At 34.3% G+C, this 18,228-nt stretch overlaps 1 protein-coding gene across 3 annotated transcripts in view; it reads right to left on the bottom strand.

Annotated features, from left to right (window-relative positions):
* Positions 1 to 18,228, bottom strand: part of LRRC40 (leucine rich repeat containing 40) — a 50,006-nt gene that overhangs the window by 17,819 nt on the left and 13,959 nt on the right. For all 3 annotated transcript variants that reach the window (XR_009689189.1, XR_009689188.1, XM_061121638.1), the window contains exons 7-13: positions 16,399 to 16,571; positions 11,634 to 11,721; positions 11,470 to 11,515; positions 8,832 to 8,940; positions 5,971 to 6,078; positions 3,081 to 3,191; positions 801 to 878 (exon numbers count right to left, since the gene is read on the bottom strand). Coding sequence is in view for 1 of the 3 variants with exons in the window: in XM_061121638.1 (XP_060977621.1) it covers positions 801 to 878; positions 3,081 to 3,191; positions 5,971 to 6,078; positions 8,832 to 8,940; positions 11,470 to 11,515; positions 11,634 to 11,721; positions 16,399 to 16,571 (713 nt within the window). In the remaining 2 variants the exon portion in view is untranslated. The remainder of the gene's footprint in view (positions 1 to 800; positions 879 to 3,080; positions 3,192 to 5,970; positions 6,079 to 8,831; positions 8,941 to 11,469; positions 11,516 to 11,633; positions 11,722 to 16,398; positions 16,572 to 18,228) is intronic.

Below are 18,228 nucleotides of genomic sequence, written 5' to 3'. Positions count from 1 at the left end.
TTGTGGCTCAGCTGGTAAAGAATCCTCCTGCAATGTGGGGGACCTGGGTTCAAGCCCTGGGTTGGGAAGATCCCCTGGAGAAGGGAAAGGCTACCCACTCCAGTATTCTGGCCTGGAGAATTCCACGGACTATCTAATTCATGGGGTCGCAAAGAGTCAGACGTGACTGAGCAACTTACACTTTCACTAATTATTACAAAATCTTAGTGTTTACAAAATACAATCTAAATTTCACTAGCATGAAAAGCTACTGAAAGCGCTGGCTACTGCTTACACACCCAATTTCATTTGTTACTTCTACTCTTCTGCTACCTCATTTTTTGGTCTGAGCCATATTAAACTTCTTGAAGGGTCCCAAACACATCATTTTCTCACATCCTTGGGCATTAACACATGCTACTTGCTCTACATAGGATGCCATGTCCCTGTGTGTTCCAAGCCTCAGTTTCAAAGCTACCTCCTCTACCGTCAAGTAATCTCTGGAAATACCTATGTATGCACTGTGCTTCCTCTATAGCAATAAGAACTATTTATTCGCATATTTGTCTTCCTACTAGGCTACAGGTTTCTTAAAATAGTTAAAAAGAACAAAAAAATGTGGACATCAGTTGTGAAAATTCTAAAAAGGCAACATCATTCTTAACTCTAAGTGGAACTAAATGACAATAAACCTGGATATTTAAATGAAGAAAAAACATATAGCCTTTTTGTTTGTCTCTTTATTCTCTAGTAATCGCTAGTATTCTCCAGTAAGATCTACAAATTTTCTACAGAATAATTGTGAGTAAGATGTTTCTTACCTATTAAAGGAAAGGTTGATTGTTTGTAGCCTTGTCAATGATTCCATTTCTTCAGGCAAAGAATTTAAAAAATTATTCCTAAATTAGAGAGAAAAAGATGATTTACAAAATTTGAAAATTTGTCCAACTTTATAATCAAAGTATTGATCCGACAAAAATTTACATAGCTCAGTTTGTCAATTCTTGATTTCATTAAGACTGTGTCCTGAGAATTCTGAATCAGTCAGCAGCTTTTAAGTATTTGATCAATGGGCCTAATCCTAATACCAAAGTGCAACCAACTGGCAATGCAAACAACTCTTTAATAATAGATTTAACAGAGTAAACACTGTAAACTAATCCCTTATCTACTTCAAATTGCAATCAGCAATACTTTCCACAGTCAGATCCCTTTAGGTCATGCCTGTAAATACTTTATTATTTGACATCACAAGTTATCTAAGTATTTGATTAATACAAATATTTCATATATAGAATAATTGAAGAATAATTGAAAAATTACACGAAAAAGATGGAACAGAAATGTAAAGTGATTCTGTATATTTAGAAACTTAGTTTTCTACTATGTAAGTATTAAGGAAGACCATTTCTACTTTTAGTTTAGAATTTTAACTTGCACAATGTGTAACTTTTCAAGATCTTACAATAAAACACAGAAGTAAAGGGAATCTCATTTACCACTGAAATGATCTGGGAAAAAATTTAGAAGGTTAACAAGAAGGTAGAAGTATTCTAGAGGCCATACAACTACCACTATCGTTGCTGTTTGATTGCTAAGTCATGTCCGACTCTTTTTGTGACCCCATGGACTGTAGCTCACCAGGCTTCTCTGTCCATGGTATTTTCCAAGTAAGAATACTGGAGTGGGTTACCATTTTTTTCTCCAGGGAACATTCCCAACCCAGAGACTGAATGCACATCTCCTGCATCAGTGGAATCCACAGGTGAATTCTCTACCACTGAGCTACCAGAGAGAAGCCCCAAAACTACTAATAGAAAACATTTGTGAGAAAATTATCTCCAACTAGGTGGTTATCTATCACACTGAGTAATTTTCTCTAACCTATATCTTTGCATTCAGAAGTGAAGCCTAATATATTAATATGCCATACTTTCTACAACTCAACATATGTCCTTTTTTCTTTTCTCTGTATTTTTCTCCATTACTGTCTTTATTAATTCGTGCTGAATACCAACTGAAGGTCTATATCTTCTCCTATAGTCGTATACATACTGATATCAAACATAAAAGCATATTTTAGTCACTTAATTAGAAACTTCCAGATACAGTTATAGACAGAGGCACACACACAGATAGACACACAAACACACACACAAGGATGGGATGCAAAGATATAAAGTCAGCAGCACTGGAGCAGGAATTCATCCTCACTGTTCCATTTAATACTGAACTAAAATGTGATTTTAAACTGTTTTGCCAGTGTAACTGTCTGTGGAAAATAGAAATAATTCCACATTTAGCAAGAGCATACATGCTTATATACTTGTTTTAACTGCAGAAGGAAAAAATTTTTGCTTCTGTGTGAAGACTCATCTTCAAACATATAATTAGCTTACTGTAATTTAACCATTGTGTGAGTGGAGAAAGAGCAGTTATATTTTAATAAACTAAAACCACACCTAGTAACAACATACATGAGCAGTAAGAAGCCCAGGTAATAGAAATATACTTCACAAATCAAGTTTTAAAGCCTAAGAAAATGAATGACTATCTGACCCTGAAATACCTACTATCACCCTCAAAAACCTGTGACACTTCTGATCCTGTCACTTAAACTTAGGACATATTTAAATTAAACTTCCTATTATCTCTGTAGAGCCTTAAATAGTTTCCTTTATTTTTGCTGTCAATCACAGTGTTCTTTTTCTTTATCTTGCCTTGAGTAGTTAATATATTTTGAAACCAAATAGGTTCTTTTTATGATAAGTCAAGCTAGCTATTGTGCCAGCATAGCGTTTAAACAGTTTTACATTAAAAAAAAAAAAAAAAAAGCAATATGAAGCAAATATTTTCCATGTGATATTTTAAGTATGAAGCTAATGAGGGTGTATGTCCTAATATTTTAAATAATTGTCTTATCACATAACTTCAAATGACATCTGATTAAAAGATTTCCTAAATGCTTACTTTTAGATCTCTCCTAAAATGTTATTAATAAAGACCAATTTTGTTTCTTAGGAAAACATGAGGGAAAGGGCAAAAATCAGGTAAAACACAAAGTATTATTTAAAAAGGGAAGCAACAGTATCAATAAATACCTGAGATCTAAAAAAGTCAATTTTTGAAGTGTACATAATTCCAAGGATATAAAGGAAAGCTTATTAAAACTGAGATTGATGTCAGAAACTGTTTCCTTCAGTTCCACAATCCTGAAACAATAATAATTTTAAATATTAATACTTGAATTCACTGTCAGAACTTTAAAACTACAAGCTGACCATAGAGAAAAAAAGCTTATGTTATTTTTGCTAATTAAGATTTTCTGTAACTTTTACTTTTCTCACAAAAAATCACAGTCAGTTTGGATGTGTAACTGATAAAAATAGATTTTTAAGAACAGCTGCAATATTATCTGTCCAGGAATTTCTATTTGACTTTATTTATTTATTTTTTAATTTTTATTTTTTCCATTTATTTTCATTAGTTGGAGGCTAATTACTTTACAATATTGTAGTGGTTCTTGTCACACATTGACATGAATCAGCCATGGACTTACATGTATTCCCCATCCCGATCCCCCTTCCCACCTCCCTCTCCACCCGATTCCTCTAGGTGTTCCCAGTGCACCAGGCCCAAGCACTTGTCTCATGCATCCAGCCTGGGCTGGTGATCTGTTTCACCCTAGATAATATACATATTTTGATGTTGTTCTCGCGAAACATCCCACCCTCACCTTCTCCCACAGAGTCCAAAAGTCTGTTCTGTACATCTGTGTCTCTTTTTCTGTTTTGCATATAGGGTTATCGTTACCATCTTTCTAAATTCCATATACTGCGTTAGTATACTGTATTGGTCTTTATCTTTCTGGCTTACTTCACTCTGTATAATGGGCTCCAGTTTCATCCATCTCATTAGAACTGGTTCAAATGAATTCTTTTTAATGGCTGAGTAATATTCCATGGTGTATATGTACCACCGCTTCCTTATCCATTCGTCTGCTGATGGGCATCTAGGTTGCTTCCATGTCCTGGCTATTATAAACAGTGCTGCGATGAACACTGGGGTGCACATGTCTCTTTCAGATCTGGTTTCCTCGGTGTGTATGCCCAGAAGGGGGATTGCTGGGTCATATGGCAGTTCTATTTCCAGTTTTTTAAGAAATCTCCACACTGTTCTCCATAGCGGCTGTACAAGTTTGCATTCCCACCAACAGTATAAGAGGGTTCCCTTTTCTCCACACCCTCTCCAGCATTTATTGCTTGTAGACTTTTGGATAGCAGCCATCCTGACTGGCGTGTAATGGTACCTCATTGTGGTTTTGATTTGCATTTCTCTGATAATGAGTGATGTTGAGCATCTTTTCATGTGTTAATTAGCCATCTGTATGTCTTCTTTGGAGAAATGTCTGTTTAGTTCTTTGGCCCATTTTTTGATTGGGTCATTTATTTTTCTGGAATTGAGCTGCAGGAGTTGCTTGTATATTTTTGAGATTAATCCTTTGTCTGTTGCTTCGTTTGCTATTATTTTCTCCCAATCTGAGGGCTGTCTTTTCACCTTGCTTATAGTTTCCTTTGTTGTGCAAAAGCTTTTAAGTTTCATTAGGTCCCATTTGTTTATTTTTGCTTTTATTTCCAATATTCTGGGAGGTGGGTCATAGAGGATCCTGCTGTGATTTATGTCAGAGAGTATTTTGCCTATGTTCTGCTCTAGGAGTTTTATAGTTTCTGGTCTTACATTTAGATCTTTAATCCATTTTGAGTTTATTTTTGTGTATGGTGTTAGAAAGTGTTCTAGTTTCATTCTTTTACAAGTGGTTGACCAGTTTTCCCAGCACCACTTGTTAAAGAGGTTGTCTTTTTTCCATTGTATATTCTTGCCTCCTTTGTTGAAGATAGGAATCCATAGGTTCATGGATTTGTTTCTGGGCTTTCTATTCTGTTCCATTGATCTATATTTCTGTCTTTGTGCCAGTACATACTGTCTTGATGACTGTGGCTTTGTAGTAGAGCCTGAAGTCAGGCAGGTGGATTCCTCCAGTTCCATTCTTCTTTCTCAAGATTGCTTTGGCTATTTGAGGATTTTTGTATTTCCATATAAATTGTGAAGTTATTTGTTCTAGTTCTGTGAAAAATACTGTTGGCAGCTTGATAGGGATTGCATTGAATCTATAGATTGCTTTGGGTAGTATAGCCATTTTGACAATATTGATTCTTCCAATCCATGAACACGGTATATTTCTCCATCTGTTTGTGTCCTCTTTGATTTCTTTCATCAGTGTTTTATAGCTTTCTATGTATAGGTCTTTTTTTTCTTTAGGTAGATATACTCCTAAGTATTTTATTCTTTTTGTTGCAATGGTGAATGGTATTGTTTCCTTAATTTCTCTTTCTGTTTTCTCATTGTTAGTGTATAGGAATGCAAGGGATTTCTGTGTGTTAATTTTATATCCTGCAACTTTACTATATTTATTGATTAGCTCTAGTAATTTTCTGGTAAAGTCTTTAGGGTTTTCTATGTAGAGGATCATGTCATCTGCAAACAGCGAGAGTTTCACTTCTTCTTTTCCTATCTGGATTCCTTTTACTTCTTTTTCTGCTCTGATTGCTGCGGCCAAAACTTCCAACACTATGTTGAATAGTAGTGGTGAGAGTGGGCACCCTTGTCTTGTTCCTGATTTCAGGGGAAATGCTTTCAATTTTTCACCATTGAGGGTATTTGACTTTAAATGTATGAAGTTTAAGAAACCATTCAGTTTATATGGACTTCCTGCACTTCCCCCCAAAATCTAGGCAATACTTTATTAATTCTTATCTCAGGAAATCCTTAAGTAAATTTTACCAAACCCCTCAAATATTAACAATGTAAGGTATTTTATATATACTTCCTAATTAAAAAACTATGAAAAATAAGTATTATTGCAACTAAGATACAAGTACAACTGAGAATCAGTCACAGCTTAATAGAAATAGCATCATGAACAGTTCTTACCTTTTGGGAATTTCACATAGCTGATTCTTACTGAAGTTAATCGAAGTGATAATGTTACTTTTTACCGCATCAAACACTTCATCAGGAATCAAAGCTGTCTGCTTATCACTAAATGAAAAATGGTTTAAAAATGCATCATTCTGGGACTTCCCTGGTGGTCCAGTGCCTAAGATTCCATGCTCCCAATGCAGTGGGCCCTGGTCAGGGAACTAGATCCTGCATGCCCCAACTAAGACTGAAGATGCAGAGAGCCTCAACTAAAACCTGGTGCAACCAAACAAATAATTTTTTTAAAAAGTGAATCATTCTTAGCAATCTGGAAAGACATCATTCTTAGCAAAATGGAAATGAACAGCAATCTGTGCTGTTCATTTTTAAAGGCCTTTAAAGATTTCATAAGGAGATTTTTCAAGGTAGTTTATTATGAAGTTCTGTAAAGAATACCACAAAAACCTACCAACTCACAAAATGTTAGGAATTCAGACAACCTATTGTGTCATAACACCTTGTGTCACACCTTTGGTGTGACATAAACTCACAGTCATAAACTCAGTATGAATAAAAACAGATACCTTTAAAGTCTAAGATGTCCAAGAGTCATACAGTAAAGGAATAGTAATTGGGATTCCTGTACCACAGAGTACAGCTAAATCTCTAATTTTAAAAACTATCTCGCCTCCTTTCTTAAAAATCTCTTAATAGAGTTTAGCTGTCAACTTTCTTTGGATACAGAGTTAACTGCAGACAACAATCAATTTTTAAAAGTTCAACACTGTACTAAACTAGTTTTCTCATAACCTAAACCAGTGTATCCCTCACTTAGCACGTGACAAAGTATGGCCTTGGACTAAACTATTTCTGGTTCTTCCATTAATACACTTTGTTAATTTACCTGCCTTAAACCTCAGTTCTATGACGTTTCTTTTCCATTAAAATTTTCAGTTATATTTTCAATAAAATATAATTTTAGTAAGAAAGTATAGTAGAACTCTGACATTTGCAAATTTAACAATTTGATGTTCTAATTGGGCATTATGCTTATGTTCTTCTTTTACAATTTTTACTTCCTAACCTCATCCACTAAAAAAGAATCTTCAGAAGAATGCCAAAAATGAACGACTGTATGAATAAGAAAACAATGTTACATATAATGTGTGATACTGGAGAACTGTATAAGAAAAGCACTATAATACAGAAAGATAAAAAGCCTAAATTTCACTATTAGTATGCTTCCACTTTTGCTTTCAGGTTCCATTTTCTGCTGTGCAGATGGAACACTTTCACCTTTTCGATCAGAATTGCTCAAGTCACAGAGAACTGGTTTATTCAAATTAAAGTTTGAAGAGTTACGCTATTTTAAAAACTTCAGTTGAAGGCATTTATGCCTTAAGAGTGAGAAATAATTAATACTTTAAATAGAATACTTCTGTCCAATTCAAGTCTCCAAGGAAAACAAATTATAATAAATTTAGAATCAAAACAATCTAGGATGTATAGTCTTAAGTGCTACCTTTATTATGCCTTTGTGATTTCTGTGCCTTTAAAGAATGGGAATGATTAACCCCACCAAAAAAAAAAAAGTATCAATACCACTTTATAGATTGCTTAAAACGATTAAAAGAAAGAGCATATGTAAAGCTGCACAGTGTTCAGCATAGAAGAGAAACTCAATGAACTCAATAAATCATATCCATGCAGGGTAGAGGGAGTGGAAGCCAAAGATAAAAGGAATTCTAAGCTAAGAAATTCCAAGACAGGAATCAAGTCTGTCTGAACATTTGGTATATTATAAAACCTAACATAGAATTTGATACCTAGTAAGTTCCAAAAATATCTACTGAATAAATGGGTATATCATGTGTAAAATAAAACATGCTAAATTACTACACTAGAATGCAATGAAAAGGACACAACTACAACTATGGATGAGTACTCTCTTGTATGACAGTGTCAAAGAAGGAAGGCTGAGAGTAGAGATTTCTATATGAATGAAACACAGCAAATATGACATGGAGACTGTATCCTGACTGCTGAGGAGGTAGTACCCACTGACAGTACACATTAAGGAAAAGAGGCCAGGAATTGATGATGGTTCTGTGGATAACTGAATAAACCTTGTCACTATCTGACTTGAGAATGTATTCTTTTCATTACAATACCCAAGCATGAGATAATCACTGAAAGACTTCTGACTGTACTGGCTGTTTTTATCATTGTTGCCTTAGACATCACTGACAAATACTTGACAACCACTTCCAATTTCTGCATAGGTATCCTCTTTCTCCAGTCAAACACATGCCCATAATATATAAACATTATTAGGCTTTTGCCTCAGTTTACATACCAACATTGTAACTATTTCAGGTTTAATATATGTGCCACCAGAGCACATTATTAAAACATATTATTTGGCTTGAATTCAGATATATAAACAGAGTACAACCTCTCAAGCTTTGCCTGCTTGAGGTATTCATTAAATAAATGAAACTTACACTTCTTAGTTACCAATATATGACCTCCCTCCAATATAAAATTCTCTCTGGATGCTGGATACTAAATCAGAAAATTTTATTACCAAACAATACTGCATCTCATTTTTTACAATTATAAAATGTTACTATAAAAAATTTACTATTAATAACCACATATCAACCTCCTCAAGCATAATAAACACAAATCACCTAAGGAATGGGCTTAAGTTCATTGTACTTTTAATATGCTTTTATCTTGTCGCTTTTTTTGCAATTGCTATTATTCTAAGTACTAATGCACTCTGATGAATTCTTCTTCACCAACTCTGAAGAATTATTTCTGAAAGTTACCTATGTGTTTTACAACATTTAAGAAAATGAATTACATACCTATAGTCTAACATTTTTAATGTGATGATGGTATGCACATTGACTCTAGATTCACTTGGCAGTGTCATGGCAGTCTCAGTAACAGAATCATTTTGGCTAGGTCCATCATCTGGCAAAAGAAAAGTTATATAAAACTAATATTTATACTACGAAGTCATTGAAAAATTCCTGAAAATACTTAAAAATAGTACACATGATTTTTAGATACTGTTGTTGAAAATGTCTTTTCATATGCTTTATTTCCAATAACAAATCTAGGTATAGAGTTTGATCTTTATTTAATAGAAAAAAGATAAAAAGTTCAAAATCTTTTAATAAATCTTACCATAAGAAAATTTAGGAGTAGGAAAGGATAAAGAATAACTACAATGTCTCAGAAGAAACAATGACAAGCAAGAATAGTATTCCTTCCAATGAAGGAACTTGTTAACAAAGGAAAAGTACTATTTTCCAAAAATGTCTACCAAATAGGCTTCTGCCTATCGTTTCAGTTTAGGACACAATGAAGCTGATTATCCCCAATCATTTAAAATCTGGCAATCTGCATAGCCTAGTAAGCTTTTGGTACATTACTTATATTTACTAAGATCTTTCTTAGCAAATGTAAGACTGTATTTTCAATAGATATTTCCTAACACGCATACCTACTCACATTTACACACAGTCAACTCCTTCACCAACCTCTCGAGACTGTTTAATGTTTAACACTGTCACCATATGATATAAAAAGCAAAACAAACAAAAATCATCCATAATTAAAAGAAATGGCTTTGTGATTTTTTGGCGAAAGAGACTTCCGCCATTTAGACATAATTAAAATAAGACAATTTTTAGCAATGTGAAAATGATGGAATAGTTGTAATAGTCACATTAAGAACAGAGACTTGCCAAAAGAACATTAAAAAAATTAGTAGTATCCCTGATCTTTCCTCAACCCAGCAGGCATTTAATGAAACTTGTTGAATGATACTAAGTATATTTCTCTTGCCTTAAGCTCATCAGATATTCATTAGTCAATAATTATTAAACTATTTTTTCCACACAAATACATCCATATAAATATTTTATTTACAGAAGTAACATAATAAATGACAGACTATCGAATAGAGATGAACAACACAGAGGGCAACACTGATTTCAAGTGAAATGCTTTACTATTTAGAAGTTCCCTAGTGGTTTGGTTATGCTACTTAAAAGAATATGTAACATATACTGCCAAATTACATCTGCAGAGACAATATTAAACCAGCAACAAAACCCAGCGTTATTTTTAAATATACATTTATACTAGCATGATTATATGTTAAAGCAGAATATTCTCAAGACTTTCCAAAGTGCTACTTTTAATAATCAACATCAAAGAGAATGTAAAAGGAAGGCAATTGTCTCTTGGGGGGGAGACTATTGTGAGAAACCGATTTACGTTGTACTATATTTTCTTGTATAAGTACATTTATTGCCTTTTTGATTAAAAAAACCAAGATGGCAATATTCCATAAATGGATCTAGATTCAATGCAATCTCTATCAGAATGATAACTTGGTCCTTTGTAGAAATTAACAAGCTGATTCTAAAATGTTTATGAGATTGAGAAACAAACTATTTTGAAAAAAGAATAAAGCAGGAGGACTTATACACCTTCCTATTTCAAAATTTATTACAAAGCAGTGGTAACCAATATACTATAGTACTGGCACAGGGCAGGAATACAGATCAATGGAATAAACTTGTGAGTCTAGGATGAACCCTGCATTCATGGTTAACTGATACTCAACAAAAAACGCAAAGACCATTCAGTGAGAAAAGCTGATTTTTCAACAAATGGTACACAGAAACTGCATAATCACATGCAAAAGAATGAAAGTGGACCCTTATCTCAGAGCATTTATAAAAATTAACTCACAGTGGATCAAAGACATGAATGTAAGAGCAAAAGTATAAACCTCTTAGAAGAAAAAAAAGTATAAAATTTTCATAAAACAGGATTTTGCAAAGAAATTTTAGATAAGAAACAAAAAGCATTAGCAAAAAAAGAAAATGACTATTAAAAATTTTTTTAAAACCTGTGTTTCGAAGGATACTTTTCATTTCGAGAAAATGAAAAGACAACACACAGATGCCTACAAAACATTTCCAAATTATGTATCTGACAAGAGACTTATACCTAGAATACATAAAGAACTATTACATCAATTAAAAAATTAAAAATTGGACAAAAGAACTCGAGATATTTCACCAAAGGTGTACAAATGGCTAATAAGCTCATGATGCTCATTATCATTATTCAAACCTGTTAATATACTTCCCAGTCAACAGAATCCTTATTTTATACAGTAATAGTCAAGTTTTGCTCTTTTACAAAGGTAAAGCATTAGGTGCTGACAGAATCTTTTGTTATAATTTCTAACTGGTACCTTGTAACACAATTCAGATTAAGGACAGAACAGTACTGTGAATTTAAGAGTGTTTTCATAATTTCAGCATATTTATGGTCTCATGGATTCAGATTAGAGCCGCATCTACCAGGGGCCATTTCCTCTAAATATTTATACTAAAACTACATGTAAATTTATATACAATTAACACTTCACCACTTTTCATGTTATCTTTCAAAATATGGGAGAAAATAGAAGAGTACCTTTAATCTTGCTTCGTAGGTATTTTAAGACTTCTTGGGTTCCTTTCTGAAAAGAGGGGGATAAAAACATTCACCAGACATACATTGCAGTTTTATATTAATAGATCATGTGTATGTTGCAACATCAAATTTAAAAACAAGAGCTGAATTCTAAATATGCTTACATTTATAATTTCTCTTCGAATGGTTCTCAAAGGATTTCCTTCAAGTGCCAGGAATTTCAAATGAAGTCTTCCCAATGAACAGGGCAGACTATAAAATATTAAATGCATTTCAAGGAAAACATCAGGGATAAGTATAATTCAACCAAGTAGTTGATTATAAAACAAACAACATATGACAAGCTATACATCATAAAATAGTGTCAAAGAAAACCCAAGTAATTTAGGCCTAAAATATTTCCTTTTGAGATATATGCCAAACATGTTTTAAAAAAAAAAACCAAGATTTGATTTAATACTGTCATATTGTGATTACTAGAAAAAGAATGTAAGCTATAAAATATTTCCTAAATTGCAGACTCTTATGGCAGAAAACAAAGAAGAACTAAAGAACCTCCTGATGAAAGATGAGAGTGAGAAAATTGGCTTGAAACTCAACATTCAGAAAACTAAGATCATCATGGCATCTGGTTGCATCACTTCATGGCAAATAGATGGAGAAACAATGGAAAGAGTGACAGACTTCATTTTTTGGGGCTATAAAATCACTGCAGATGGTGATTGCAGCCATGAAATGAAAAAACGCTTACTCCTTGGAAGAAAAGTTATGACCAACCTAAACAGCACTTTAAAAAGCAGAGACATTACTTTGCCAACAAAGGTCTGTCTAGTCAAGGCTATGGTTTTTCCAGTGGTCATGTATGGATGTGCGATTTAGACCAGAAAGAAAGCGGACAGCTGAAGATTTGATGCTTTTGAACTGTAGCATTGGAGGAGACTCTTAAGAGTCCCTTGGACTGCAAGGAGATCCAACCAGTCCATCCTAAAGAATATCAGTTCTGAGTGTTCAATGGAAGGACTGATGGTGAAGCTGAAACTCCAATACCTTGCCCACCTGATAGGAAGAGCTGACTGATTAGAAAAGACCCTGATGGTGGGAAAGACTAAAGGCAGGAGAAGGGGACGACAGAGGATGAGATGTTGTATGGCATCACCGCCTCTATGGACATGAGTTTGAGTAAACTCTGGGAGTTGGTGATGGAAAGGAAGGCCTGGCATGCTGCAGTCCATGGGGTTGCAAAGAGCTGGACACGACTGAGCAACTGAACTGAACTGAGACAGTGCTAAAAAGTAAATGTTAGCAAATAAAAAAATTCCTAAATGAAAAAATCATAAAGAATAATTTTCAATCATATACTTCAGTTTTTCATTCAAAAAGAAAGTCATTTTTTTTTTTTTTTTGGTACACCAGATAAAACCTGCTGATATACATAAACATTAAATCTCAAAATTTATTAAGCAGCTATCATATACTAGGCATTGTTGTAGGGATATCAAGGTCCTTTCCCTTAAAAATTTTTTAGATGAACAAAAGAAAAGGACACATATATTGCTAACCAAAATACAGGAATTATCATATGTTGATGGTGAGCATGTAAAATAGCACAGCCACTTTGCTAAGTGGGAGTTTTTTAAACACACATTTACCATACAACTAAGCAATCCCACTCCAACATTTTACTCAGGAAAAATGAAAATTATGTCCAATTAGAGACTTACATGAATGTTCACAACAGTTAAAAAATTGAGAGCAATCCAAACATTCATCAACTAACTACCGAAGAGATGAAAAAATTGTGTTATATCTGTATAACGGAATAACACTCAGCAATAAAAATGAATAAATTACTGAGACAAAAATCACACAAATGAATCACAGAAGCGTTATACTACAGGAAAGGAGGCACAAAAACTATATGCCGTGATTTCACTCATATGATACTTAAAAAAAGAAAACTACAGTGACAGAGCTCATCAGTGGTTGCTAGGGGTTGGGCGTATGAAAAAGGGATTAACTGCAAAGGGTATAAAGAGACTTTAGGAAAACAGAAACGTTCATTATTGTGACAGTGAATTACACCAATACATACAGTTGTCAAAAATCATCAAATTGTCTATTTTATATATATATATATAATAAAATACATGCTAAACAAGCAAGCTGCTTTCAGACTAGGGAAGTAGAAATTAGAAAAAGGACTAAAGGGAGAAGGAAGTAGCAAAGCCTGGATTTGGACCTAAAAAGAACAGAATTCCATTAGGGAGTCAAGCAGGAAAAGGGCATTCTAAGGTAAAGAAAATGAGGAAAGAAAAAGTCAGCATATTTACAGTTCAATGTAGTCATAACATACTTGTGGGGCCGAAAGATGAAAAAGAATGATGAAGGCTGACTGTGAGAGGTACTTGACTATTACGCTAAAAATCCTGGACTTTATCTTGCAAGACAGTGATTCCTAATTGTTGGTTAGAAAACCAGATGTATCAAAATCTCTCAGGAACTTTTTAAAAACAAAACCAAAGCAATTCTAAGGTCCCACTGCTAAAGATTCTGATTCACCGCTGTCTTGGTATCTGCATTTTTCTTCTTAAAGCTTCTCTTGTGGTTCTAATACATAGCCATATTTAGGAAAAAGTGCTGTAACAATGAAGAACCATCAGTTTTTCAGTTGAAGAAAAAGCTGATAACTTGTATTTTATAAAAACTACTCTGGTAGCATCATAAGGAATCAATTTTGTTAGATTCTGGAGGGGTACGAAATGAAAAGAATGGTCTTAATGTCTAGGAAGTATGAGGTTAGATGAAAGTAAAGAAAATATTTACTAGTTTCATTATGTTCTAGGCCCTGTGATACATACACACTTTATATCCAGAGCTCTGGAGAAAGAGAAATATACACATCAGAAATATTTATACTGATTACTTAAACAGTATTTATCATCATTTTTGTTTTAAATATTTCCTTTCTACTGTTTTTACGTATTACTAGTAGCCGTAATAAAACTGCTATGGGGAGAAAGGTAACTCCCTGGTGGCTCAGATGGTAAAGAATCTGCCTACAATGCAAAAGACACAGGCTATGTGGCTTTGATTCCTGGGTCAGGAAGATTCCCCTGGAGAAGGAAATGGCACCCCACTCCAGTATTTCTTGCCTGAAAAATGCCATGGACAGAGGAGACTGGTGGGCTATACTCCATAAGGTTAGAGAGAGTCAGACACAACTGAGTGACTAACATGGGGAAAAACGTACATGTCAATATTTATGAGGCAAGCAATTCATTCATTCATTAGTTGTAAGTCCTTTTAGGAATGTCCAGTTTGCTTATTAATTATGTTATAAATAGAAGTGATTGAAAAGAGTGGTCACTGTCCAAGTATTTTTAAAGTAGTGACTGAAATATAAACCAAGAAGAAGTCGACCTTGCTTAACCGTTTGCCTGTTCATAGCAAACCAGGTTTCTAACATCCAAACACAAAACTGCAGACACCTAACTGGTTTACAACCCTAACTAAGTCTGAGTTTTATATTTTACATATCTGTAAAATAATTCCATCTCTAAATATTATGGTTTTATAAGCTTTTATGATTCTTTGCTCACATCCTCTTCCTCTGCATCTCCAACACAATCAACTGCTAAATACTACACAATCTAACTCATCACACCTCTCACATCTTTCCTTGTCTTTCCATTCTCATTGTCACTACAGTTTAGGTCCTTATTACTTGAGAAGAATCTAAAAAGCTGTCAACACAGTAAACTGGACATAGCAAGCGTGCCTTTTTAGGTTAATTATTACTAATCTAATAGAACTTATTTAGAATTCCCATCTATAAACCCACTCCTATCCAAAGCATTCAACCCACTATCATTAACTTACAAGGTTACAATCAAGTTAATTTGGCTTTTAATCTCCCATTTCTTAACCAATAAAAACTGACTCTTTGTAGGGATTTCAAGGACCTCTTTCACATGGCCTCAGTTTATCTTTCAAGACCTAAATACCTCACTACATGTACCGTACTAAACCTGATTCCTCACTGTCCTCTGAACATATACCTATAATTTATTTTCTAAACTTTCAGAGCTTAGTTTGTGCAATTTTCTCCTGCCAAGTGAGTCATTCTGACCACCTTACAATATGCACTTGAAAATTGGTCATCCTTGAAAGATCACATGGTGAGATTATAGTGAGGCAAGTCCCAGTGAGTACATTTTTAAATTTTGTGCTCTAGGCAATTAACCTGCTTCACTCTGGTACCAGTTCTATAACATCATCTAAAAATTGTACTTCTTACACAAAGTCTGCCCTGATTTTTCTCAATAAATTGTGACCCCTGTAACTTCTTTAAGTCACCAAAGTATTTCATATCTTTCCCATGGTTTTATAGTCATTTAACAAACTCAACAAATATTTACCAGGCAGCTTCCATGAACCCAAGCACTGACACAGAAGTTAGAGCAGTGAAAAAAAAGAGATAAAAACCTACCCATCCTAGAGTTCATGTTCAAGTGGTTTAGAAAGAAAGATAGCACTAAGTCATGTCCGACTCTTAAAATCCCATGTAGTGTAGCCCGTCCAGGCTCCTCTGTCCATGGGATTCTCCATGCAAGAATACTGGAGTGGGCTGCCCTTTCCTTCTCCAGGGGAAATTCCCAACCCAGGAATTGAACCCAGGTCTCCCGCATTGCAGGCAGATGCTTTACCGACTGAGCTCCACAGGAGTCACTTGTAAATACAACTGATTCCATTAGTATATTAAGCTTGCTGCCAAGAACAAAATCTAATTACCCTTTGTAGGTCTGCACATGACACCTACTAAATAAACATTTATTGAATTCAACTTATAAAAAAGATCTCTGCATGTTTTAACATATGAATTATAATCAAATACAGACATGATTTCATATCATTACTTCTTAAACTTACCTACTAATATCATTGTTGCTTAGGTCAAGTCTTTCCAAAGACTGCAGGAGTGTAATTTCATCTGGAACAGATTTTAACTTGTTATCCCGCAGGTCTAGCACAAGGATAGAATTCAGATGCTTAAGATGTTCTGCCCCTAACATTTCAATCTGGTTTTCTCCTACATGTAATTCCTACAAAACCAAAGATCAATCATGTGTATTTTTGTATTCAATTTTATACTAGATAATGAAAGTAAAACTGAAATCTTAATTTCAAGTCACTGAAAAACACATGGAAAAAACATAATTTTATAATGACTAAGTTGCTTAAATTTTAGAGTTGGTGATGGACAGGGAGGCCTGGCATGCTGTGATTCATGGGATCACAAAGAGTCAGACACAACTGAGTGACTGAACTGAACTGAACTGAAGCTATCTTGCAGATACAGAAAAATAACAAAAAAGAAAATTTTTCAAGAATTTCCTAGTAATTTAAAAATAATTAAAGGCTTAATCCAGCAGAAAGTTCAAAGTTTAAAAAACCAAGGTAGAGAAATGATTTTAGTAGTTACATTTATAGAACAAAAATACAAATCCAAGAGCTATACTATAAAAAATTAAAGTTTTAAAACAAATCAGTATATCCATTTTATTTAAAGAAACTCAATGCATAAAAGTATACATAAGGGAAAGCAAAGCATGGCAAATTTAAATACAATGTTAATGCTATATACTTAATACCAAAAAAAAAGTATATAATTTTAAACAGATCTTATGATGAGGTAAATATGAATTGGCAACTTAATTAGACACATATTTCTTCCTGGTATTCCAGGCTTCCTACACTATGGTCCCAACTTACTTTGTTAGCTTCATCATCTATTAAGTTGGTACAAAAGTAACTGAGGTTTTGGATTGTGAATTTTAAATCATTATTTTGCTGTTGTTCAGTCGCTTAGTTGTGTCCAACTCATAACCAGGCTCAAACACATCTTTATTAACCAAAATATGACCATTACAATCAACACATTTTTGCCAATGAAAAAATAAGTTTATTTCTATAGCATAAAAAATCTCTGCTTCAAGATTTGATGAACTCTTTGAAAGCATTTTCTGCATCCTGCTGGTCATGGAAGCGTTTTCCCTGCAAAAAGTTTTCTAGATGCTTGAAGAAGTGGTAGTCGGTTGGCAAGAGGTCAGGTGAATATGGCGAATAAGGCAAAACTTCATAGCCCAATTCATTCAACTTTTGAAGCGTTGGTTGTATGACATGCATTCAGGTGCTGTCATGGAGAATTGGGCCCTTTCTGTTGACCAATGCCAACTGCAGGCGCTGCAGTTTTCAGTGCATCTCATCGTTTTGCTGAGCATACTTCTCAGATGTAATGGTTTTGCCGGGATTCAGAAAACTGTTGTGGATCAGACAGGCAACAGACCACGAGAGAGACCATGACCTTTTCTGGTCCAAGTTTGGATTTGGAAGTGCTTTGGAGCTTCTTCTCGGTCCAACCACTGAGCTGGTTGTCGTGTAAAATCCACTTTTGTCAAAAGTCACAATCTGATCAAGAAATGATTCATTGATGCATAGAATAAGAGAAGAGACTTCAAAAAGATGATTTTTTTGACTTTCAGTCAGCTCATAAGCACCCATTTACTGAACTTTTTCACCTTTCCAATTTGCTTCAAATGCCAAACAACAGTAGAATGGTCAACAATGAGTTCTTCAGCAACTTCTCATGTAGTTTTAAGAGGATCAGCTTTAATGATACTCTCAGTTGGTTACTGTCACCTACTGATAGCTGGCCACTATGCTCCGCATCTTCAAGGCTCTCATCTCTTTTGCAAAACT

This window comes from Dama dama, chromosome 20, assembly GCF_033118175.1.
Source record: "Dama dama isolate Ldn47 chromosome 20, ASM3311817v1, whole genome shotgun sequence".
Taxonomy (NCBI): domain Eukaryota; kingdom Metazoa; phylum Chordata; class Mammalia; order Artiodactyla; family Cervidae; genus Dama; species Dama dama.
Note: the sequence above shows the minus strand (reverse complement) of the source record. Positions and strands in the feature narration are given on the sequence as shown.